Below are 27485 nucleotides of genomic sequence, written 5' to 3'. Positions count from 1 at the left end.
TGATTATATACAGCTTTGGAAAAAATTAAGAGACCACTGCAAAAGTATCAGTTTCTCTGGTTTTACTATTTATAGATGTGTGTTTGGGTAAAATTAACATTTTATTTTATTCAATAAACTACTGACCACATTTCTCCCAAATTCTAAATACAAATATGAATGCATTGGAATGGCTGCCATACATGTAGAGATGCTGATTTAAGAACAATTTGCAGTGGGCTTAATTTTTTCCAGAGCTGTATGTATTTATTTTCAGAACTTATATGTAACTATTTCAATATTTAGTTTTTTTGTTTTATAATACATAATACATCACTTTAAATATTCATGGCAATGTTTTCCAGTCACTAGATTTTATTGCTAACCCTTCATGTTTTAGATCCTATTACTCTAATGGCTGCATAACCCACACAGAGACACTCTGTGTGGATGCTGTTGAATCCTTTTCAAGGTATTGGATTTGAATAGACTGCGCTGCAATGGATGTGTCTGTTGGGATTCTACTTATTCTGCCCTGCTTGTCACACGCATGAGTTCCTCGGCCATGTGTCCTACTTTCCAGTAAGAGATGTAAGTCTATAGAGATAGAAAATGTATGGTACGCTGCAAAGTGAAGAGAATCCAGTTTTGATATAGTTTCTGACCAATTCTGGCATTGAACACTTGTTAATATATGCTTTAGTCTAGGGAATGTTAATTTAATTTAATAAAGAAAACATGTAAATAAATATGTAAGTACATTATTTTCTAACCATAATTTTAGTATTTCCTCTTTTAAAAACAATGTTATTAATTGATATTGCAAGCCACCAAAATTACCTAGAGTACCTGGAGGGACCAATCACAGAAAGATGACCTCATCTGAAATGTTTGCTTTCCTGTTTCAATGGGCTCTCAGTCCCTCAGCCGCTGAACAGATTCCATCTGGCAACATCCTGCATTTCAAACAGAGGCTTGTACTGAAAAGGAATTTAGCAGCAAGAAAACTTTCTAGGGTTTCAGTATGGCCCCAGTGTAAATTAAGTGTGATGCTTTCTCTTTTCAAAATATTAATTTAGATATGGGTCAGAGCTAAATGGAGTAATCACCATAGTTACAGACTTGTAACTTAAAGTAAATGCTTTGAAAACCTGGGCTACAGTTTGTTGAGGTTTACTGCTGGGAATATTGTCAGACCAGGATTGGTTTCGTACGTTCAAATATTTCCCAGGTTTTTAAAAAACCTGTAGTAACAAAATGTAAGAATACGTTTAAGAAAATAATGATTGCACTTTAGGAGTTGTCACTGTATAAATAATTGTTAATACATCTATTAGCACAGGGATATAGATTTATAAACTGTGAACCTAGCTGAACAATGTACAATTTGATAATAAGATTCTGTTAATCATTAGTGCATATTGGTCAGTAACTTGTTATTAATAGTCTATTAATGCTTAATATATTGTAGGTTATAGATCATTTATAGAAGTAATTTGCACCCCTTATTTTAAAATATTTAGAAAATTAAAAACAGTGTAAACTATTTAGCCTTACCTGGGTAATATTAAAATAAAAAAAACAGTAGTAGGTAGGTTTATCAACAGTATTTCATTACAACTATTTACAGCATGTGGTGTGTATGCCTTGAGGTGGGATAATTTATGCTTAACCCACGGCATGCTGTACTTGTAAACAGCTGTAAGTTGTGACTCAGTGTGTTGTCATTTATATTCATATAGTGGTAACACTGTAAAACTGGCCCTGCCAATTACATGAATCATATAAAACCTGAAACATAATAATACAATTTGAATATACTCTGAATAACTAGGTAGTGATATCCACTAATGATGGCGTTTATTAATCAATTCATTCATTTACCATTATCAGTTATATACCATGTTTTAGACTAAGCTCCTAAGTCTTTCTTACATTCAGTGCTAAAAGGGTTAGAAAAACACTTGTCTGTAGTTGTACAAGCTTGTTAATCCTTTCTGTCCCAGAACAAGGCTGGTTCTCTCTACAAAACCAGCTTTTGACCTTCTCCACAACTGGCAACCCTTTTGTGTGAGCATCTGCTGAATGTCATGTAGGTCCAGCAGTCATCCCCTGGGGATCTCCAGAAGCTGAAACTTTGAGGCTTAACTTTAAAATATCGGAACAGGGTTCACACTCCACCCCCTTTCGTCCATGCTAACCTACTACACTACAGGAAGTGACTACTGGGTTTCAACTTTCCCTGAAAAGTATCAGCCCCCCCCCCTCCTCCAAACAATCTCATGTGCCCAGACAAAATTCCTTTATTGTAACGACACTCAAAGGAAAATGTAAAGTGCTCAGCCTCGCTTTCGCGATTTTGTAATGGTCTGGAGAAGGAAGGGGTTTAATACAGCAGTAAAACAGCTGCTTTCGATTTATAACCAGAGACAGGGCTCCTTTGTCTGAGCTAACTTTTACAGTAAAGCTGTTTGAAATAAATGTTACACAACATATGGTCGTATTTGTTCAGGTTGCAGTTTCCTTCCTATGACCCGTCTTTTGTGAAGGGCCAAAACATTTGAGGAAAGAAATGTGATGATTTAACGTGTTATGAATGTAGTTTAAATCTAGTGATTCATGTTTCTTTCAGTCACAACATAGCTATCTGCTGGTAGAGAATGTCTTTTGCATGCACAACAAACCAACTCTTTAATCTCATACAACACAGACCTGAATCCATGTCTCATCTGTGTTTTTTTCTTTGTAGGGAGCACTAATAGCAAAAACATAATTTGTGTTTTGGTTTGGAGACACTTCCAAACATGTATTTTCATAGTATATTTAATAATAATTCTGCATTTTTCCTTTAGTTCATCCTAATACATGTAACGGTATCTTTTTTCATGAAAGAGAAAAAGTACAATGAAGTGTAATGGGTCATTTCCACAAGAAATTGTATTACTGTAAAAGCTTTTCTGCTTTTTTGCAAAAATCACATTTTCAATAACACTATAGTGTTGTTGTTAGTCTGGAAAGGTTAGTCACTACTAGATTAATTCAGACTTTGACTTGTGCAACTAAACGTATTACAATTCAGTTTTCATATTCAGTTATCTGTAACTTATTAAATGAGAGTATGCTATAATTTCTCATATAATTGGAAGTTAGGTTTAAATCTATAATGACACCACAACACCACCCAGTTGCTGATATTAAGTACACAGCTCTTCTTGGAGAATTTCGAAATTGTCCTTTAAAGGGTTTTATTTCAAACATTGTGTGATACTAAGGAAAGCCAGTCAGAGCACAAACATACCACAATTAGCATTTTTAACATTCAACACAATTGGACATCCACGGGAGAACGCAGACTGGGAGATACCAGCAACTGCTGCCACTGTCCTCTGAGAAGACCCAGGGGCATGCAAATGCAGGGTGGAAAATAGTTTAACCACCGTAGGGAGAGCATTGCTTCTCTGGCTAGCAGGATCCAGGTCATCTTTTAGATCAGAGATTCTCCACCAAGGCAGCACAAGACACCTTCAATGGGGTGATTATTACAATACTGTAAATAAAGTAGGAAAATATCTATGGTTTATATGAATCTTAAACAATTCAAATAATTGTTTCATTAACTAATCAATTTCACATTTACCTTCAGTAAATTCAGTAAAACCTTGTGCTGCTTTCAACCCTATTAAGTACATAAGATGGATCCACATGTGGTACATGAGAAAAGACTAAGCAAATGTGCAGCATCGTCTTCTTCTTACAAAAATAAATAAATTATGAAATATAAAGGAAGTTACTTGGAATTTGTACTTACCGATGCTAGCACAACAACTGAGCCACACCCTCACTGTGTCGTCTGTGCTGATGGACTGGCTAATAAAAGCTTGAAGTCTTGCATACTAAGGCATAAGACTTGCAAAGTCTTCACCACAAACGCACATTATTTCCGCAAAACAGTTCTTTAAACCAGCAAAAGTCATTGCACTGGTTTCGTATATGTCACCTAAAGTGGTAGGTAGTCATTATAAATGACTAATACATAGGTAATTAGTTTCCAAAGAAGACGAGCAATTCGTGAAACGCGTATTAGTCATGACTAAATTACTTACACATGCCTAATAATTGGTGGCATTTTAAACAAACTGTTACTTTTGTCTCAGATGAAGTCAAAACTTAAACATTTTCAATGCCTTTCCTATACCGTTCAAGATAGATCACATGTGTCTATAGATTCAGTCATCAAGGACATCTCACCACAACTAGCTTTCTGAAGATTGAAGTTAACCTTTTTTATAATCTGGGTTACGTGATTAACTGCTGAATGGGTGGCCACTGTGATTGAATGCCTGCAATATACACCGATCAGCCATAACATTATGACCACTGACAGGTGAAGTGAATAACACTGAAAATCTCGTTATCATGGCACCTGTCAGTGGGTGGGATATATTAGGCAGCAAGTGAACATTTTGTCCTCAAAGTTGATGTGTTAGAAGCAGGAAAAATGGGCAAGTGTAAAGATCTGAGCAACTTTGACAAGGGCCAGATTGTGATGGCTAGACGACTGGGTCAGATCATCTCCAAAACTGCAGCTCTTGTGGGGTGTTCCCGGTCTGCAGTGGTCAGTACCTATCAAAAGTGGTCCAAGGAAGCAAAAGCGGTGAACCGGCGACAGGGTCATTGGCGGCCAAAGCTCATTGATGCACGTGGGGAGCGAAGGCTGGCCCGTGTGGTCCAATCCAACAGACGAGCTACTGTAGCTCAAATTGCTGAAAAAGTGAATGTTGGTTCTGATAGAAAGGTGTCAGTACACAATGTGCATCGCAGTTTGTTGCATATGGGGCTGCATAGCCGCAGACCAGTCAGGGTGCCCATGCTGAAAGCGCCTACAACAGGCACGTGAGCATCAGAACTGGACCACGGAGCAATGGAAGAAGGTGGCCTGGTCTGATGAATCACGAGTTCAAGGTGTTGACTTGTCCTCCAAATTCCCCAGATCTCAATCCAATCGAGCATCTGTGGGATGTGCTGGACAAACAAGTCCAATCCATGGAGGCCCCACCTCGCACCTTACAGGACTTAAAGGATCTGCTGCTAACGTCTTGGTGCCAGATACCACAGCACACCTTCAGAGATCTAGTGGAGTCCATGCCTCGACGGGTCAGGGCTGTTTTGGCTACAAAAGGGGGACCTACACAATATTAGGCAGGTGGTCATAATGTTATGGCTGATCGGTGTAAATGTAGGTATGTGCTCAATAATTAAAATATCTCTTCTTGTGTATGAAGCAAGTTGGAGTCCTTCATTAGGTTGTATGAGACATTTTAGCATACTTGTTTTTGCTGATTATTTCTGAGCTGTAACCCCCTTTTGCCATGTATATAGCTCTAGGTTGATTAATAGAATATAGCTGACACAGCATAATTTATTTTTAGGGAGAGTAAACAACTTTAATTAACCTGTTCTCATTACGCTCATTATGCATGTTATACAACAGGGGCTGTTTTTTATTATGGAGAAGAGGACAATTTTTAAATATTACATGTGTGGTTAGGGAATGCAAATGTCTGTCTCTTCAAATTTAATATAACTTTTAATCCAGCTGGGGGGGGTTGAAGTCATTTATTTTTATATATAGAACAACAATATGAAAACAATATACTGATTTTGCTGATTCTAAATTGACTATACATAAAACAGTGCTGTACACCTAATGTACCTAATGGTTTCTGTTCTACTGCATTTATGTCTGTGTTGGTTTAATTTTCTTGCAATACAGGCAAGCTTTAATAGGGTTTATGAAAGCTTTATGAAAGTTAATGACTCATTGGAATGCAAAAACAAGGTTTTATATACTTGGTAACAACTAACAAGCCAATAACCTTAGAGAGTCAAACTCATAAACCGTTTAAAACCGAAAATATATTTTGCCTTTCTTGGTTGCTGTATAGTATGTTTAAGAAACTGCAATTTCTTTGCCTGTAGTTTTGAAGTGAACCACAATGATTTAAAAATGTTTTTGTCATTTCAGTTCCACATTTAGCACTTTTGACTTAGAGAAGGAAGTTTAACTTAGGTTTTTAACAGGAAATTACATATACAACTGACATGCATATGATTAATCAAACCCCGTCCCATTGAGCTCTGCTGTTCAGCCAACAAGTATTTAACAAAAGAGCAATGACAGCACATGGATGACACTGAAGTAGTGCAGGGATTTTAGATGTTCTAAAGAATAGTGTCTTTCTTGGAACAAGCTATAGACCAGTTTTGTGATGCTCTATTACACAGGTGGATACTTGTACTGTGTAATACTTTTACATAGTTTTATTATTCCATAAATACAACACTATTTTATGGCCTCTAGGAATACCAATCCCCTGTATTCTGCAACATAAGTAATAAGAAATATATAGGTTTAAGGATTTGAGTAAGTAGAGTAGAACCCCTTCATCATTCAATGTAGCTCAACTTTAGCTTGTTAGAATGCTTATTATTCAGATATAGCCAGAAAAATAGGAATGGGCTGTAGGCGATATTTATAAAGTTTGTTTCTTCATAAAACAGAACCTCTATTGTGATGTATTAAACAGTATTCATACTGCTATGCTGGCAGCTGTAGAATAATATAATAGCATACATTCTAGAGGTCTTGAGAAATGAGAAGAAATTAGAAATTACCTTCAGTATCAACTCTGTAACTCAAAATAAAGCACAGATGTTTTCCATTATTTTATTTTATTTTTTTGGGGGGATGGGGGACGTTGACCTGTCCTTTAAATTACTTTTGTTCATTCTCAAGCTCTTTGCCACCAAAATGACCTGGAGGCAAACAATTTGAGAGTAAAAACCGCTGACAATGGGATTTTCAAAGTCCACTCGTCATTTTCTAAATGTAGTTGTAAATTAGTTTGAAAATGTAGACTATTAAGGGATGAAAAATCATATTTTTATTTTCTATACAATAATTTTGGAGACTTAACTGGATTGTACTTGGAGGTAAATATGTGAGAAAATTTGCCGTGACGCAAACATTTTCAGAATACTCTTGTTGCTATCTTATCTGCATCTTCTTTTCAGTAGCATCCTGCTTTCCCTTTCACTTTAGGTCACAGAAAGTGTTAATGTCCCTGTTTACACAATTCATGTATTTTTATTGAAGTTCAAAACCTTGTAAGGTGTAAATAAATGCATTACATCTTTCAGTACCATTTTACATCTTTCACACTGCTGGAAAAGGATGCAAGGGACAAGCAAGAATGTAGCTCTTTAATATTATCTTATTTTATGTTGATTCGAAGCCCGTAAAGGCAGTTCAAATAACAAAGAATGACAATTCATTAGCAGTTTCAAGACTTTATTTTTTTGTATGAAAGGGGTACTAGTACTTTTCCAAGCGTTAATGCCTTAAAAATAGATTCAGAAATTCTTCTGTGTGAAATATATCTGCAAGGAAGAACTAAAATTGGAGCCTAGGGAACATTATGCTTATAGCTTGTCCTGAAATATTATGATGCAGTTCTGGCGGGAGTATGGTGAGCACTAAAACTTCAAAGCGAGGCTATCTGATTCTAGAATGTTTCCCATGGATACACTGGGATAATCTTATCCAAAGATTTTGCTGAGAATGTGTTTTGGTCCATTTACAATGAGAGAAAGACGGGGTTGGCTGTGACCTGTGCTGTGTGGGCTATATGTCCAGAGGTTCATAGTTGGCAGCATTACTATTTATTTTGCTATGGGAATTTGTGGTTTATTTGTGTTTTCTATGTTCTCTACAAATGGTTTATTTTGTTTCCCTTGTGTACTGTTCCTCCAGACTTAAAATGGATATCGGATGTTATAATTGCATTTTGTGGTAAAGTTAATTACGTTATGTAAGTAACAAATTCAGCACATGCTAAGACAAGCCAGTTGACATTTCAACTGCAGCATACAGGACTTATGTTAGTGGATCAAACTTATAGCTGGGTGCCATATACAGAGATTGAAGTGTGTTATGTAAGGTAAATATAATCATAAGTTATAGAAAACGGGATGCCTTGCAGAGGAATCAGTATACTAGAAGATAAAAAAACATTTTTAAACATTTTATCTTAAAGAAAAATTATCAGTTGTGAACCACGAACACATTCAGCAATAACGGATACTATCTCAAGATCAAACTGGGTGCAGGTAATTTTTTCAAATCACAGGTTTATCCATTTAGTAGCAAGACAAGTTTTGAAGGAAAAGTCTGATACCACTAATGAGTTGATCCTGCTGCACCTGAGAGTTTCAGTGCAGTCCCATTCAGAAGGCTGTACTTAACTCCTATAGGTCCTATGTGGCTGGCGAACCCTACTGGAGACAATTGCCCAATAATATTTCAAATATATTGTGTGTGTGATAGTTGCTAACAGAGTTAAGGTGTATTCCTTACTATGGAGGTGTTCAGTAGTGTCACAACTCCAATAAATGTGTAGATGATTTCTTCTGCCCATCAGCAGGGATGAGAAATCATGGCAATAAATGTTCTTCAGCAAGATACCACATTTCATCATAACTGTCTTGAACAACAGCTCATCTTACAATGGCTCATGGGAGAACTGGACCACAGACACTTGTTGAAGTCTAGAATAATCTAATCAAGCTGGCTTGTGTCTGTTAGGCATATGTGTATGATCACTGGCCTCCCAGAATTTGTGTTTGCCATCTATTCCTCATGTTTTCGTATTGGTTTTCTTTGTGTGTGGCCAGTTGCAGTTGGTCTCTTTTCTTGTCATATTTTGTGAACTACTTATTAACCAGTGACCAGTCCTAATCCCCAGTGGTGCATCTTAGATGTCCACAGTGGAGTAAATAATGTTAGGGTTCGTTTTTAATGAGGACCATAATCAGACCAGTGTGACATTCAGCCCCGAAACTATGTACCCCTGGGTCTTTAAACACTGAAGCATTCCACTGGCTCTCTCCTATTCATTTTCAAAAAACTTTTGTTTCCTTGCCAGAGGACGTTACCTGCCTGTAATTGTGTATCAGATCTTGTAAGCAAACACTATTTATATGTGTGTATGAGCATAAAGCCACATTTAAATGTGCTGCTTCATTTCATTTTAAAGGAAAAACGAAAAAGACAAGCAGAAATTGAAGACAAGAGAAGACAGTTGGAAGACCTGATTCTGCAGCTACAACACCTTAAGGTAACAGTCCCCTACCACTATTTAAGAAGCTGTCCAAGAGGTGTAATCAACACCTGTACGTGTTGAAAGTTATACTTAAACGTAATATTTTTGTTTCTTGTACTACAAAGCTTGAAAACAAATATTGATGAGATTGTTCAAATTATACACAGTCATCACACTTTCTTGATGTATGTTATGATTCTGCTGAATTCAAGAAAAACACAAGCTTTGATTCTATTTGTGTGGTGATCTGGTGTCAGTAATAGATCAGGCATAGGACAATTCAAATCACATTGGTCAGTTAATAATGTCTATGTACATTACCATTGGATGAAGAAGTTTGAATAATGTTTATCGTTAGCAGTCTTGAAGAGAGACTAACAAAAACAAGCACAGGTTTTTTTTTATATAATTTTGTGTGAAACCGTAAAGAATGGAGGGAATAATATGAATATGCTGTCAGAAATGTGAAGTGGCTATCTTATTTGTATGAAACTACTCTGTTGTTAAACTGCTTACCCTTTGTTTAAAAGCTAACATTTTATGCCCATTACATTCCACAAAACAATTTTGCCTAAGTTAATTTGCTGCTTCAAAGAAAGTTTTGTCTATGCGGCCTTCAGGGAAATGTTATCTTTTTAAGAAATGCCACTTATTCCTAGTAACTGTAGCAGTTTGATAAAATATTGGCCCATGGGACCATTTAAGAGGGACTAAGCATAGAAAATTATGGGTAATTTGATGCACAAAAAACATTCTGTGTTGAAAAACATTTGGTACTTAGACCTGGTACTCCATTTCACATATGAAATTAAAAAGTTTGATATGTTTATTTCAGATCTAATTTAAAATAACTCTAAACCCTTTAAATAAAATTAAGCTTAGAGGTGCTTTCATATTGCTAAATAGAGCATCCTGTTTCAAACTGTAGCTGCCAATGCTATACATGAAGAGGCAGACACAAGTATTGACACCTCCATCAGAACTTCATTATTTCACCTGAAATTACTACTTCTACTTTGCTACAAAGAAACGTGTCTCAGTAAACTTTGATTATCAAGTAAATATAACTAAAATATATAAAGTTTAATGAACACTAAGTAAAAAGGAAACAATGTTTCAAATGAAGGCGGATGCACAATACAGAAGACATTGCATAGCGGAGTTTCTCTCTTTGCACAAGAGAGTGTGCTGACAGTGTAATATCTCCTATTCCTCCAGGCATCGATCAAAATGATTGCAGAGATTACGGAGATCAAGGGTTAATATAAATATTTTGAACAGCTGTCCTTTTTATTTGTACCAGTATTTGTAATATAATAATATTAAAATAATAGTGTACTCTTCAGTGAAACATCTGACTCCTCTTTCAACAAATACTTTATGGATTCATGAAGATCTACTGAAAAAAAAAAAATGTTGGTGGATGGGGTGTCTTACAAATTTATGACATCTTGGTAAGGATCACTGCCAGCAACATAGTAAATCAGTTGCAACCCCTGTAACATAAGCCTCATGTCTGAAAGAGAAAATGACCAGGATATGGAATGTTTGTTCAATGGTGGGTGTGACATCTGAAATTGTTCTCATAGGAAATATTGTGTAGTTCCTATAATAACATGCTCCTTTAACCTTCTTTATAAGAGGAATCTCCAGGCCCAATCTTCTTCCTTTAGTGGGTGTAGTAGCAGAGTACACTGGAGTAAATTACCCACTTTGATGTATACCCATCAATCCTAACCTTTAATCTTGATTTCTTCTGCACTGGAGGTACAGCATTATGCAATAGCATGAGTCATTATTTTTGTACCATGGTCTTTTCATAAAGTATAGATAAAGATTCTGCTTCAATATGTTTGATTTGAGTTGCATAGATTCTGTAACTCCTGGAATCATGTACAACAAGAAGTATTTAAATGCTGTAATAACAGTGTTTCCTGTATATGTATAAAGTTAAAGGTAACAGATGCCTGAAGTAGCCAAACATGCAGTTTTATTCTCCCACAAGTTGTACCCTTGCTTGTGAATGGAGAGTTAAACATTTTTACAAATGTAAGGACTCTTGTAAATGTCGAATGTATTCAATGGTATGAAAATGGGCAGAGACACAGTACAGCTCATAATTTAGTTTATGGAAAAACATAGCTAATAAACCCACTGTTACCTTAAGATTAATTTAACATAACTGCACAACATTTTAGAAAATTAGGAAAGCTAGCCTGCTGTCTTGAGAATTGTTTTCTTAATTGCAGAAGCTTAAATTTCTTACTAAGTCCATCTATCTGCTGCCCATGATCCTGATTGTGTTGTGTACTCAGCCATCCATGATATTTGCACAGAATATATGACTTATTCATTGCGTACCACTTCATTGAGGAGCTGAAAACCTGAATCCTAATGAACACATAAACTTTTAAATGATAAAAAGATAGTGTTTCTAAAATGATTATGTGGTTCAGGGCATAACAGTTGAATTCTTATAGTTTGCCTCCTTTACAAGTATCCCATAGTTTTTTAAATCATGAAAATATGTAAAACAAGTGTTTACAACTGTGTTAAAAAGAATATCAACACCTGTGTTTCAATATTAGGTTTAGTATTATCATTCATGTATCAGTACATGATGATGATTATTTAGTTAAAAATATCCAGTACAGTGAGAGGAGCCTGAGGGTGGTACAGTAATAATGTAGCATTTCCCATTAATAGCTGCTGCTATGCCACTAAAGGAATTGTGCATCCAGAAATAGTTTTAAACGAGATACCCAGAGGTTCTTTAAAAATCAAAGGGGCAGACAGAACAACACACACAACTTCAGACTTCATTAGCAGCACTCGCAGTCTCAGGCAGTTATTTTTAAATTATAAGTCCATTAAATGAAATAATTGAATAAACACATGCAGGTGCTAAATCACAAACGACAGAAAAGACTGAACCACAATGCAGAACTATAGAATGATGGGAACACCTTTATGATCCCCTCAAGATAAATGTTTTTTTTTTTTTTTTAACTGTGCCTTACCTGTTGGTCGTCTTCTCGGTTTTCTTTCCCACAGTCCAAAGCAATGCGAGAACGATGGCTTCTCCAGGGAACTCCTGTGGCCACAAAGGAGGAGGAAGAAGCCCGGAGGAGACAGACTGAAGAGGACGAGCTGAAGGTGAAGAAACTGGAAGACAACATTCACAGGTAGAGAACCAGGTGTTTCCACATCTGTAACTCAGCAACAAGGAAACAACTTGTGTATGTGAACATCAGAAAGGCCAGCTTTCCTGATTAGGTTTACCCAATAGCAGGGATTCCAAATCTGTCCTGGAGTACCCCCAGCCCTGCAGTTGTTTGTTCCAGCTGAGCTCTTAATTGCTTAATTGTGTATTTAATTGAACTAACAATGGAATATACAGTTAATACAATTAAAAAAGCTCAGTTGGAAAAAGAACAGCAGGACAGGGGATACTCTGGGACCGGTTTGGGAATTACTACTGGATCAGACATATATTAATTCATTAAATTGTACTGAGACTTAAGAGGATCAGTTGTTCATAGTGTGGAAGGAAAGTTAGAAATTATTTTCTCACACCTGTTTTTCTCTCTTGTAAGAAAGATAAGGTCAAGCTAGAAGGTCAGGCCAGAAGGTAGTTTGATTTCTGTTTGTTTTTTATGATGAGAATCATGGAGACAATGTCAAACAAGGAGTGCTCCTAATCTCAGCTCGTTACCTGTATAAAAGACACCTGGGAGCCAGAAATCTTGCTGATTGATAGGGGATCAAATACTTATTTCCCTCATTAACATGCAAATCAATTTATAACTTTTTTGAAATGCGTTTTTTTCTGGATTTTTTTGTTGTTATTCTGTCCCTCACTGTTAAAATACACCTACCATTAAAATTATAGACTGATCATTTCTTTGTCAGTGGGCAAACGTACAAAATCAGCAGGGGATCAAATACTTTTTTCCCCTCACTGTATATATTGCATTGTTGTTTTATACAGGTTATATTTGAACATTAATGGTGTACATTAGGCATTCTATTTTACTCATTCCAAATATCGTGGAGGGTTGAATTGAATTCTTCATATAATAGACTGCAAGTATGCAAGTAGTAGCTGAACGATAAAATATGAGATCCAAAATAGGTCTGGCAACTTGGCAGCAGCTCAGACAAATAGCAGAAGAGTGACATCCTGCTAAAATAGAAGCTGGATGTTATGTGGTGTTGTGAAGTACAATGAGATCAAGTTTAATGTGCCATCTCTACGTTTAGTGACACCCATGCCGTAACTACTAAACAAAGCTGTAAAATGCGAGTTAATTCAATGTAATCATTTTTAAGAGTCACTTTGAATGAGATAGCTTAGTGTTTTGAAACAATGTCCTCACAACCCTGATCAGACTAACTTAGTACTGACCATTAACGTGTGCTTGACTCTATTGTTAAAAAGCTGGTTTCTTAATTAAACGCATTTAAGATGATGTTGGACTGGATAATCACATAAACATGAAATCCTATATATGCAAGACAGAGATATCTGTGTTCCTTTCACCTATCGGTGCATTGTATATCTTTCTACATTGCTTTCAGTCAATTAAATATTGTGCTTACTCTTACTCTTAAAGATGTTTTTTTAATAGTGCATGGTATCATTTTTTTTGTCACTTCCCGGGATTTACATTGTGCACTTTACATTACATGTATGAGCTATGCTATACAAACCCTGTAAAATAAAAAATAAAAACAATAATGGCTCCAGTGTACTCAAAGTTTGTTTTGGGTATGTGTAGATGTTTGGATTTGTGCTACAGTAATTTCCTTGGTATAACACAACCAAGCTCTTCAAAGTTGTTACAACACAGCAGCCAACTTAATATAAACTAAATCACTCAGAGTCTCATATGCAGATAGTTGCTGTCCAACTTGTTTTTAGAATCAATGTGATCTTTGCTGCATGGGAAGACATTTGATAAACATGTAAAATAAACCATAGCTGGAGTGTAAGATAGGGCTAAAGGCAGTTGGTATTGTGGGAGGCTGAATCTTTACCTCCTTTGGTTAATTTAGTTTGCTTTAGTTATGCTTTTCTTCCAACCATACAGCATTATGTTTTGTTAGATAATACTCAGCAACACTGGGGTTGTCACCATCTGAGCAATTGCCCCCGTGTGTTCCCAGTGAATTCCCAGATCTGCACATGAAGATTTCCCTGCAAACCGATTCCCACATTCAAACAGGGGCCTTTTAGCCTTAAAAACATTAACTCTTGAAGGAAGATGCCATTTAACAGTACAATTAATAACTAGTGTCTGTATGTTATCATTATAGTCACGGTAATCATTGTTAACATCCCTGTATGTTTAACAGAACTCTGGTCTGACCTGGATCTTACTACTTTTGTAGTAGATAAACCACGATGTAACTAATTGTCACCTTTACAAATATCACATTGTCTGCTCTACTGCTTGCTTCTAATAAAGCATTTGAACACTGTGCTGTGGGATTGTAATAAAGCATTAATACTGTGTATGAGAAATGTAATCTCCGTGTCTGCCAGCCAGTTTGAAATGTTCATCCATAAATAGCATAGCTGAATATCTTTCAAAATATAATCCCCAGTTTAAGTGCCAATCATATGCTGAATTCTGTCCAGTGAAATTTGGAAAACACAATACATTGTGAAGCCATTAGAATGAATTGCTTTTTTTATTTTGTACAGTTTTTAATGCTATGGATTTTTTCAGTGCGTAAGGCAATGCTGTTAGTGGTTTTATACTGGGTAGTTGCTGCATGGGAAGACATTCACATCACATAATCAAAGCTGCAAAAACCTTCTGTAAGCCTTCTCCTTAAAACTATTTAATAACAGGTTTCAGTAACTCCACATTTTCCATAGCTTAGCATCCATAACTTTCTGTCCAAGAAACTCAAGCTACAGACATCTGTGGGACAGAAGAAAAATTAACCACTTCCTCATCAAAGACTTCTGTAACCAGTTAGTGTGCCTATTTCACTTTCTTTATTCATATCTTGCAAGAGCAGCTTTCTTTTAACTTCTGATTACACTTCAAGCTTTTGACTGCATAATGTATGGGGATCATATAAGGAATCCATTACACATATGATTCAAACATACATTTGCAAAGTAATATAAGTTTGGAAACGTACATTGTTGGCATTATTGGAGGAGCTATAATAGTTGTTATGCACGTCTTATTCTTGTGCCTTCGACCTGAAGATGATGTGTTGCTTGCAGAACCATCACCTTATCATGTCGTATTGTGATAAAAAGAAATGTTGATATTTTGTTTTATTCGTAACAATATGCATGCATTGTCCACGCTAAACATTTTTCAACTTTGCTATATATGTGATTGCACGCCTGGCTCTTGCTAAATTTAGTTATATATTTGAACAGGCTTCAATTATTTTCACCCCTTATGAGGAAGAAAATAAATCTATTTGAATAGAAGTCTATTTTGATCAGTCCCTTGGTTAATGTTACTGCTGGATTGGGAATCCATCGTATTGCCTCTATCAGTGTAAGATACTTTGGGTAAACAGTATACATGCAGTATTTTGGAATACCAATCTATTTTCTTGATCAGAATCTATATTTGATTGTGACTGGTGTAAAATATCAGGGTTGTGGAATGTTTCATTGTTTTGGCAATAAGTATTTTTAAATGCTTTAAAATTATATTAAATGAAAGTGAGTATTGCAATATATTGAGGAACCACTGGAGATAATTGCAATTTCTGTTATAAAATAATTAATACAACTTAAATATTAAAATATGTGGCAGTACATTGTTTTGGTCCAGTAAATTTAAGGTCAAGATGCTCAGTGTCACTCCTCCTGGTAATTTTAAGACCATGAATATAACCTTACTAATTTTCACTTTACTGCTGTGACCAAGCCTGCATCAACACGCACTACATTTATTTGCTTTTGCTGATTATGAACTGTGGTTCTGTTCATTTTGATGCATAGTTGTCCATGATATTGACCCAATTCCTTAAAATACTGCATTTGACTGGTCACAGATTTTGTTAATAAATGTAATTATGTCTGTGGTTAATAAATGCTGAATATATATATCTCAGTTTGTGCTATGACTAAAAAAAAACTTGTTGATACTGTATCTTTGAAACTAGAGCACTAGTTCTTAAAGATTGTGTTATTCCTCAAGGGCACAATGTCAGCAGCAGTTTGTCACTGAAAGATAATAAAGTAAAATGAGAAGGTGTTTTTTTAACCAGATAAAATAAAGGATCACTAAGCTTCTGCCCTTTTGGATATGTTTCCTCAAAAGTCTATAGGACTTTATTTTTAACCTCTGAAAAAAACATACATTGTAATTGGTATATTGCCACACTCTTGATGTTCATTGTGGTTTTGGAAGTAGATTTCTGCATAAAATTAAGTGAAAGCACATATGTAATTACACAGATATGAAGTTGCCAAAAAGCATTGGATAAATGCACTACTTATATGAAGAATTATTCTTTTGTTTGTTTGTTTCTCCTATGAACATGACAACAATATTTTCCACTTTGTTTACATTTACTCTTGTTTTTTCTCATATGTGGTGGTTATGTAAAGATATTTTTTTTGGTTTGCTAAGAATTTTAACATGGAATGGTTATATATATTTATACACATATACATACACCGATCAGCCATAGCATTATGACCACTGACAGGTGAAGTGAATAACACTGATAATCTCGTTATCATGGCACCTGTCAGTGGGTGGAATATATTAGGCAGCAAGTGACATTTTGTTCTCAAATTTGATGTGTTAGAAGCAGGAAAAATGGGCAAGCGGAAGGATCTGAGCCAAATTGTGATGGCTAGATGACTGGCTCAGAGCATCTCCAAAACTGCAGCTCTTGTGGGGTGTTCCCGGTCTGCAGTGGTCAGTACCTATCAAAAGTGGTCCAAGGAAGGAAAAGCGGTGAACGGGCGACAGGGTCATGGGCGGCCAAGGCTCATTGATGCATGTGGGGAGTGAAGGCTGGCCCATGTGGTCCGATCCAACAGACGAGCTACTGTAGCTCAAATTGCTGAAAAAGTTAATGTTGGTTCTGATAGAAAGGTGTCAGAACACACAGTGCATCGTGGTTTGTTGCATATGGGTCTGCGTAGCCACAGACCAGTCAGGGTGCCAATGCTGACCCCTGTCCACTGCCGAAAGTGCCTACAATGGGCATCAGAACTGGACCACAGAGCAATGGAAGAAGGTGGCCTGGTCTGATGAATCACGAGTTCAAGGTGTTGACTTGTCCTCCAAATTCCCAAGATCTCAATCCAATCGAGCATCTGTGGGATGTGCTGGACAAACAAGTCCGATCCATGGAGGCCCCACCTTGCAACTTACAGGACTTAAAGCATCTGCTGCTAATGTCTTGGTGCCAGATACCACAGCACACCTTCAGAGGTCTAGTGGAGTCCATGCCTCGACGGGTCAGGGCTGTTTTGGCAGCAAAAGGGGGACCTACACAATATTAGGCAGGTGGTTATAATGTTATGGCTGACTGGTGTACATACATACACACACAAACAGTACTGTGCAAAAGTTTTAGGCAGGTGTGAAAAAATGCTGTAAAGTAAGAATGCTTTCAAAAATAGACATGTTAATCGATTATATTTATCAATTAACTAAATGCAAAGTGAGTGAACAGAAGAAAAATCTACATCAAATCAATATTTGGTGTGATCACCCTTTGCCTTCAAAAAAGCATTAATTCTTTTAGGTACACTTGCACACAGTTTATGAAGGAACTGAGCAGGTAGGTTGGCTCAAACATCTTGGAGAACTAACCACAGTTCTTCTGTGGATTTCGGCTGCCTCAGCTGCTTCTCTCTCTTCATGTAATCCCAGACAGACTTGATGATGTTGAGATCAGGGCTCTGTGGGGGCCATACCATCATTTCCAGGACTCCTTGTTCTTCTTTACGCTGAAGATAGTTCTTAATGACTTTCGCTGTATGTTTGGGGTCATTGTCATGCTGCAGAATAAATTTGGGGCCAATCAGATGCCTCCCTGATGGTATTGCATGATGGATAAGTATCTGCCATTAATTCTGACCAAATCCATTCCAAAATTTGCAGAAATGCAGCCCCAAACTTGCAAGGAACCTCCACCATGCTTCACTGTTGCCTACAGACACTCATTCGTGTACTGCTCTCCAGCCCTTCGGTGAACAAACTGCCTTCTGCTACAGCCAAATATTTCAAGTTTTGACTCATCAGTCCAGAGCACCTGCTGCCATTTTTCTGCACCCCAGTTCCTCACTCAGTTGTATTCCTGCTGTACAGCTGTTTCTGTTTCAGTTAATGATTGTGTCTCAACCTACATATTGAATTGATGATCATTAGCACCTGTTTGGTATAATTGTTTAATCAGACACCTGACTATATGCCTACAAAATCCCTGACTTTGTGCAAGTGTACCTAGAAGAATTGGTGCTGTTTTGAAAACAAAGGGTGGTCACACCAAATATGGATTTGATTTAGATTTTTCTTCTGTTCACTCACTTAATTTAATTGATAGATATATTAACATATCTATTTTTGAAAGCATTCTTACTTTACAGCATTTTTTCACACCTGCCTAAAACTTTTGCACACTACTGTGTGTATATATATATATATATATATATATATATATATATATATATATATATATATGTGTGTGAGTGTGTATTGTAACACATTCTCTGTATTTTTAATCTTACAAGTCATGTTTCAGTACCTTACATATATAGTGTATATGATAGCTGTACAATATCTGTTTTTCCCGTCAGGCTAAGTTGTTTTTGTGTTTAAACCATGCCTTGTGGGTCATAGTAGTGAGAGAGAAAAAAAGTTGTCCTGGCATGATGAGAAGTTATAGGGAGTGTCCCTGGGCTATATTTGCATCGGACTGAACAGTATCCTAAAAATAAATGAAAGGAAGACCGTTTTTACTGCTGATACAAAAGATGCATTTGCCCCTGAGGCATAGAGGTTGTTACTATCTGAACCACTAATGAGGGGGCTCTATAAACCCATAATTGAAATGCCTGTTTGAATAAAATAAGTATTAATTATGTGTTCTTGTTACCTATTTCTCTGCAATAGGTTAGCATCCTATTTATTTAAATCTCTGTATTTTGTCATTGGCAGTCCAGCACCAAAAAGATTGTTAAGCGTCTTAGATATAATAATTTACTTTATACCGAACATTGAATATTGTAGTGTAACACTGCTGTGTCTTTAATTAGCAAACCATTGATACTCTAGGGTATTTATGTGTCATGAACTTTATTGACACATAGCCTATACCAAGCAATGTGAAGGCAACCCTCATACCAGCAAGGGAGGGATGAAGACAATATACATTTGTCCTCCACAACGTAGTTTTGCAGCCCAACCACATCTTCACACTGGAAGCCCATAGCACAAAAAGCAGAGTTTTGGATGTTAGAGTGATCTCACTCCTGAATAAACTGCAGACTCCACAGGCAGCTGGACTAGCTTAGCACCATAAGACTCATAGGACTAATTGGTGCATGGCAAGTTGAAGAAACTGCATTTATGAGCCCACCGAAGCCCAGGGATTCTCTACACATTGATGTGATGTCCCACAGAGTCTAATGACGCAACTCAGAAAAAGTCTCCAACAAGAGTGAGTCCTATGGCATTACAGTGTAGGTGTAAATCCAGGCTGCACTCCTGCATGTGCAAAATGTCCCAAGCTCAACAAGGATTGAGAGGGGTATCCTCAGATTACTGCAGAACAGTGATCCCTGTCACACGCAGGGCACTGCCAGGAGGCCTATCAGTGGCAGCTGGGCAAGTCCTCAGGTTGAAACCCAACCTCCACTATTTCTGTTCCAGATTCACAGTGTGATCAGATCCATGTGACAGTACACGTCTCAAAAGACACTGTAACTGATGACCTCTGCTGGCTGGATAAGTGCATAGCTCGTGTATATGCTTAAAACTACCAATGACAAACTGAAGATTAGCCCTTTAATAGTTTTTGATGTTTTCCTTTACAGCAAAGGGTGTTTTACGTTTGGAGCTTCACTGGAGATATAAACAAATAATGTGGGCAAGACGCAATGCAAAGGTGTATTTGCAATTGTCTGTAATGTGGCTCTGTCAGTTAGTTTTATTTTGTCTCTTTTGTGTTGCCATATCTGGGCTGAAATCCAGGTTCAACACTGCACAGAAGGTAAAGTCTAAGTTGGCTCTCTAGAGTGAAAGTCTGCTAACAGTGAATATTATTCAGAAGTTGTGCTAGTCAAGCCTAAGCAGAATAATTGGTCCCAGTAGGCTCATGGATTCGCCAGCCAAATACCTTTCTTATAGTATATATAGAATCTAAGACTGTGAAATAGTGGTTATGGTGTGCCTTGGATTCATGATTTATCGTTGCTGTATGAATAGATTGTTGAATGGATTGATGTTTCACAGGGGGTTCTTGTTCTTTCATGTTCATCCTGTAATCTGGGATATCTTGAGATATTACATATATGTCCATATAGAAACAGCTACAGTTTTATTTGTTTTACATATTTAATCATACACATAAATTCAATTGAGAAGGGAGCCTCTCATTGCAAAGGAGATCTACTAAAGATAATGCGCAGTGGGAGAATTTGAATTAAAAGGAAAATACTGATAGTTTTTTCTTATGGTAATGCGATGCTTACAACATGGAGTAACCTGGATATGAGAAGATCTTAAAAGGCAACTTTGAAACAATGTATCTATTTTTGAATGTCTTCCTTTTATATATTTACTCCCAGTTATTGGATTTAAGTCAATTTGAAATGAAGTGGTTGAGCTGTGTCCAGTGGCTTCTGTTTCAATGTGGCCTACTGCTGTAGCTAAAGACCTGCAGTAGACTCCCAGGCGTGGTGAGGTTCACGATCACATAACCGCCAAAGAGCGCATTCCTGGGCCCACTAATCAGCGGTGACTTCTGACAATGACGCATCTAGTGAGGAAGTGGGCTAACCGAACAGGAAGCTGGAAATGGGAGTGGGAGTGGGGCTGGGAGAGCTGAGCATGAGATCATCACTAAACTATCGTCAGATGTGCCCACAGGGTTTGTTACCATTCTTGGTCCCTACCCTGTTGTGATTGTGACCTTTGTGTGTGTTGACAACACTATTTGGCTGTGCTTAGAAAAAATATATCATGGCTATCAGAAGTACTGAGTACTTTTTTTTTTAAGTTTCATTGAATTATATGAATATAATCACCCCTTTTCCACTTGAATAATGTAGATCTAAATTATAAAGAAATTAAAACTCTCCCCCAAAAAACATACCATGCTCTGCTTCATATTTTTCTGTATTTAACAGAGAGATATGCAGTTCTTTATTGTTCCACTAGATGGCCTATGATAACTGTTTGTGGCACAAATTTCCTGCTAAATTAAGAAATGTAACTCTTGGGTTCCCCAGGATACTATGAACAAATGAGACAGAGAGAGAGAGAGAGAGAGAGAGAGAGAGAGAGAGAGAAGTTTGGTGCAACTGTTAAGCAAAATCTTTTTAGGATGAATCAGTTAAAAAAATGAAAGCAAACTACACTTTACAACTGCACTGAGGAAATTAGCAAACCAGTAATTTGGGTAGGGAATTCACTTTGACCCAACAAACAACAACAATTAAAAGCATTAGAAGGGCGTCCATTCAAGTTCAAGTTCAAGTTCAAAATGTCACATCATACCATTGTCAGTCAACATGTTGAAATAATTTCAAGGAATGATTTACATACAATATGTTCCTGCTGTTTATCCAAGCTTGGCTCCACCTTTGTTTGGGCTATGTCTGATAGGGTCTTGGTCATTGTGTTGCCTCTGTATCAGTGGCTTGACATCAGTCAGGCACCCCAGGTATACATTATTAAGTGGGAAGGGGTTTCTTGATGGTAAAGGCCAAAATTAAAAGTAGATCATAGCGGTACATTTATGATTAGAAGAAAGTGGCATCTTACTAAAAATGAAGCTGCAACTGAGTACAGTTCTGTAGTTTTCTGTTAGTCAAAATTTTGATTTAATCCAGCCCTTAGTTTTATTATCTGATTTCAGCAAAATAGATAAAATTAACCACAAGGACACTATAAGATATGGGCAGTGTTAGAACTGTATGGAAACACACAGCAGGATGTTATTAAATCCCTTTCACTTTATATTTCAGTCTGAATTGTTATCCTTGTGTTTCCTCTTGATAAACTCCACCCCTCTCAGAGTCTCAGGGGGTGGACCACCTCCTAGTTATGTGGAGAGTCTCTGGGATTCCCTGTGACCTGTTTACAAGGATGACTCTCACTGGTACTTCCATAGTACATTGGAAATAAATGGTTATTGATAACTTTTTAACAGGATGATTTTAAATCCGATCTGCTGCCAAGGTCCCCTCATCTGCTTGAAATAGATTCTTCTTATATTGGAAAAAGAAACAAAATAGGAATCCAATCTCATATTATGTCCTTTAAGTCTCTGTTAGGTAAAGCTGATAGTTACATGTTAAAGGAGTATAATCTGACTTTAATTCAGTTAAATTAAAACATATTTAGTTGAACAGGAAAAGATGAATGAATGAAAAATTAATATGGATGCATAATCAATACAAAAAAGGAAAAACAAGGTTCCATGAAAATCTGCTGCTTGGTCGATGGCATAACAATTAACTCTTTGATGGTGTATACTGGTACCAGATTCTTTTTAGTCGTGGGAAGACTTCTTTAATGGAAGTCATTGTTATTTTTGACCATATAACTTCAGTGATCAAAACAATAGCAGGAAATATATGAGGGAGGAGGCTATGTAGGTTCCTTAGCTAGAAATTTCCTGATTGGCTGTGGTTGTTAAGAATAACCAAGATAGCATCCCTCTGTAAAAAACAAAATAGTTATACCTCTCCCTTACCACAGGGATTGTCTCATCCAACTTAAAGGAACTACATAATAATAGAACTGGGCCTTAAGTCATCAAGCCAACTTCTCCGTTCCCTTGTTTTGTTAGTTTTTCTTTATAAACCTTTTTTTTTTTTAAATGTAAGATTTGAAAATGATTTGATTGCGAAAGAAAGAAAGGATGGAAGGTTTAGATGGAGGAAAAAATAAGTCACTTTATTGATGGTTAGAGACAGCTAATCACAACAACAAAAAAAGTGTCATATGCATAACCCAGGCAACAGTCACCTATCTTACTTTTTTTTTTTTTTTTTTCTCCTTGTTTTCAAAACCCATATTTTAGATTCTATCAGATATTATAGGGAATACAATGCTCCCTCGGTTTATGATGCCCGAGTTTTGAGCTCAGCTGGCTTGCTTTTCAGTTTGGGTGTTGTTTGTGAACACAAATCTGTCTCTCAGCCTCTCCATCAAGCCCGTAAAGACCCACCATCAAGTTAGTTCCCAACAATATTTTACAAAATGATAAATGTTTTAATTTGTGATTCATAGATTTTGTATGATTACTATTCTATATCCTGCTTTTCTATATCAGGGGCAGTGTATTGTTGTATATAACTGTCATTGCTTCTGTGGTATTCTCGTCTTCGAGAAAACTTAAAATGTCATTGTTGAGGAGACACGCAGGGGAACAGTCTAAACACTGTCATGTGGTTGTCAGCATACCAAAGAAAAATGAAGACGAGACATGAGAGATTAATTTTCTTGGCTGTTTAGGAAGATGATTTAGTAGAACACTTATGCTTAGCACCCTTGTATCAAAATATTACATATGCTGTGTCTGAAATATTTAGTTGATTTAATCCTCCTAGACCACAGCAGGGTCTGATAGGGTCCATCCATAGCTAACACACAACCGATTAACTCATTTAATGATCAGTTCAGCTTTGATTCTTCCACATGAAGAGCGACTGAAAGCAGGAGATAACATAGTACCTGACCCAGTTCCATTGTGACGCACAGAGAAAAGAACAGCCCATCCCTATTTTGTATATCGGTTTTCATCTCAAGTGTGCATGAAAATTAGTGACATAGTTAAACACATTTACACTTTCCCTACTTGCCACAAGCCATGAATAACATATCACATGGTTTTATACTATTACTGTGTTGAAACAGATTTGGCTATGTTTGTATCTGCTTCTAAATGTAACCTGTGATTTAGATAAGAAATGGTACAACATCATGTACTACTTTCCACAAACCACAAGGAAAACCTTCTTACTCATGTTTAAAGTGCCACACACTTGAGCTACATGCATGTATCGTTTTGTCCCTGAATTATTGTACTATAAATCAAACTTAGTGCTTAATTTCCCTCATACCATCCAATATGCTGTTGTGTGTTTTCCCACCATTCACACAATCAGATTTAAATAAACCCTTCCAACTTTCTAACATTGTCTCACCTTTAAATGATGTAAAATAATGGCCTTCTAACAAAAAAAAATAACAGTATGCATCAGCTATTTAAACATAACCATGAATTAACAGCTGAAGTTACACAGAAAAGCCCAGACAATTTTTTTATTTTAACTGCCAAGGAATTGTTGATAGATTGCCAGCTCCTGACACACTCTATTTGAAATTGTTATTGCACTCAGAGTCTCCTATGCCTGAAATGACCGACCATGATAATTGTCTATTGGTTCATATAGGGAAGTGTCACTACTCTTCATTCTCCACAGGGTTACAGCCAACCCCACTGCATAATTCAGTGTAATGTTGCCTCGTTTGCAAGTGTTGATAACTGATAATTAAATTCAATGTCAAGGCAAGAGCAGATGCTGATGTAAGTGGCAACAAGCTTTAGCATACTAAATATCAGGAGTTGTCTTGAATTTGGTGATCTAAAATACATTCGATATAATTTAATTTTTCATTTTAGCTGCTGAAAAAAAAAAAAATTAAATGTATGCCACACGAAAACTGTGTAAGACAAAGTCAGGTCATTGTATCATTCTTCTTCTTCTTTTGTGATTTTATTTTTCTTTGTCTCATTCTGTTGTCTTCATCTCCTTTCAAAATAGCTTTACAGTGGATTCATTGATTGACTGAGTTCATTTTGTGTTTATCGCAGTGAGTTGTCAAATTCAGAATAGCAGAGCAACCATAACATAACTCCCTTAGGCCCCATTATATACACTAGAATCATTAGAAGGCACAGCAAAGTAAATCAAGGTGCCAATGGTAAGAGACTGTCCCCCTGTTGGTGCCCCTTAGAACATCAGTCAGCAATCAGACTCACAGTACAGCATCTTACTTTATAACAGTTTTACACTTGTCTTATGGCACCATGGCGAATCCCTATAATTTTTAGCAAGGTCGTCCAGAGGAAGACAGATGGTACAGATAATTGTTTATTAAGACAGCTATCCTGTCATAACTCCCATCACCAAATTGCTTATTTATCAACTGACACATTTTGCTAGCAAGTGAGTCTCAAAAACAAAATGACTAAATAAAATATGTAAATTACAAATATATATATAATGTTAAAATGGCAATGGGTTGGACACATTGCAAGAAGAACAGATCAAAGATGGACAAAGGAAGCTATTGAATGGATACCAAGATATTAAAAAATACCTAGAAGATGGGAAGATAAAATCATATACTTTGTAGGCGTGACATGGAAAAGAGAAGCTGGGACTTTAGGTCTAAGCAAGTGATTCATGTTATGGGGTGGATGGGAAATTTAATTGAAAGAAAGAAAAAGAAAACAAACCAAAAACAATAAGGAACTGAGTGGTTACTGTAAATCTAGGAAAGTGATTCTTACTTATGAAAATGATCATAGGGTTTTGGAATTCTATAAATATTGATTTTGAAGGTTCAAAGGCTTTAGTTGTGGGGGGGTGCTTTACGTGATGTGCTCAAATGCAGCCTCCATGTTGGAAGATCAATACATTTGTATGTAAACTGAAATAGAAAATAATTAATCCTGTGTTGCTGGTTACCATAGTTTCTGTTCAACTTGCTGTAGTCATTTTGTTTACCCATTAAAGATGCTGCAATAGTTAAAACTACAATATTAGATATGAGTTGCTGTGCAGTCTCCCTGTTTTATTTTATCATCTTACTATATGTGTATGTTTTTATTTCTTAGTTTATATCTTCCATATTTGTTTCATTTTCTTTTTCTTCTTTGTTTAATGTGCCTTTTAAAAGTAGTTATAACTATTTATTTTGTCAGCATACCTTTTTCTTTCTTCATTAAAACAATTACAGAGCAGTCCGATGATTTTTGTGAATTACATTTTCATATCAAAAATACATTAGTAAATAGTTAAATGATTTGTTGATCTCAAATATTTCAAGCATTAATTCAGGCAGCACAAAATCACCACGCAAATAACATTTTATTTTCCAGTTCAACAGTCTATCCGTGATTCATTTTCTGTAGTGTGAATCTGTGAAGGGAATGCTTCATGAAGCATGTACTTGACATTTTAAACTAATATATAATATATAATATGAGAATAATATTTGCTTGTACTGTGTGAAACATTCAATTAGTTTCTTTGTTCCATTTCATAATGTACAAGAAGTACCTAATTCACTGTGCTGAAATATGAAAGAACAGCATTGCACTGTGCACTTCCCACAAATGGTTTTTAATTGATACTTCATTGCACATTGCACTGTGGCTTTCCAAAGGATATATGTTGTACAAACTGTATATTTATAGAATCAAGTAATTATCAGAGAATTAAATTGTGCAGCTTTGATATTTTAAGTCCATCTGTTTCTGATTTACTTACAAACATTAAATAATAGAACACAGAAATAAACATGTTCAAGGACAAAAAAAAAGATCTGCAAGTTTACATGTAGAAAGAAAACATTATAACTTTCTCTCAGTGTTTAAATGAAATCATATATCATTGTCCAGAAAATAAAGCTAATATGTTGCTTGTCTTTTTCTGATAGAAATAAGAAACATCTTCTTTAGGCATCTGCTTTTCAGATTTATTATTAACATTGTCCCATCTGAATTCCTCTAGATTGGAGACTGAGATTGATCAGCTGGAGAGCGAGGAATCTCAGATTTCTGCAAAAGAACAAGTTCTCAGAGAAAAGCTGCGAGAGACGGAAAAGTCCATCGAAGACTTGCAGAAAGTAAGTAATATGCAACCCTTCAGTTTGAAGTACAGAAACGCACTGACTCACAATGGAAGCTTCTAGATCTTCCAGTCGATCACCAGCAAACCATGAGCAAATATTGAATTTGTTTATATTGGAAACCTTTCAGAACCTTCTGGGGACTAGCTCTATTCCTGTCAGTGGGGTGTTTCACATTTATGACATAATAAACCTTTATAGGCCTCATGGCTGTAAAAACCTGTAAGGTGTGAAATTATATGTA

At 36.4% G+C, this 27485-nt stretch overlaps 1 protein-coding gene across 2 annotated transcripts in view; it reads left to right on the top strand.

The window, feature by feature from the left end:
• palm2akap2 (PALM2 and AKAP2 fusion) overlaps nt 1-27485 on the top strand; it is a 135465-nt gene that overhangs the window by 26338 nt on the left and 81642 nt on the right. For both annotated transcript variants that reach the window (XM_066711044.1, XM_066711043.1), the window contains exons 3-5: nt 9075-9155; nt 12195-12325; nt 27124-27238. In XM_066711044.1, coding sequence (XP_066567141.1) covers nt 9075-9155; nt 12195-12325; nt 27124-27238 — 327 coding nt within the window. The remainder of the gene's footprint in view (nt 1-9074; nt 9156-12194; nt 12326-27123; nt 27239-27485) is intronic.

This window comes from Amia ocellicauda, chromosome 8 (genome assembly GCF_036373705.1).
Source record: "Amia ocellicauda isolate fAmiCal2 chromosome 8, fAmiCal2.hap1, whole genome shotgun sequence".
NCBI lineage: Eukaryota > Metazoa > Chordata > Actinopteri > Amiiformes > Amiidae > Amia > Amia ocellicauda.
The sequence above is the reverse complement of the archived record's forward strand: the minus strand, read 5'-3'. Positions and strand labels throughout refer to the sequence as shown.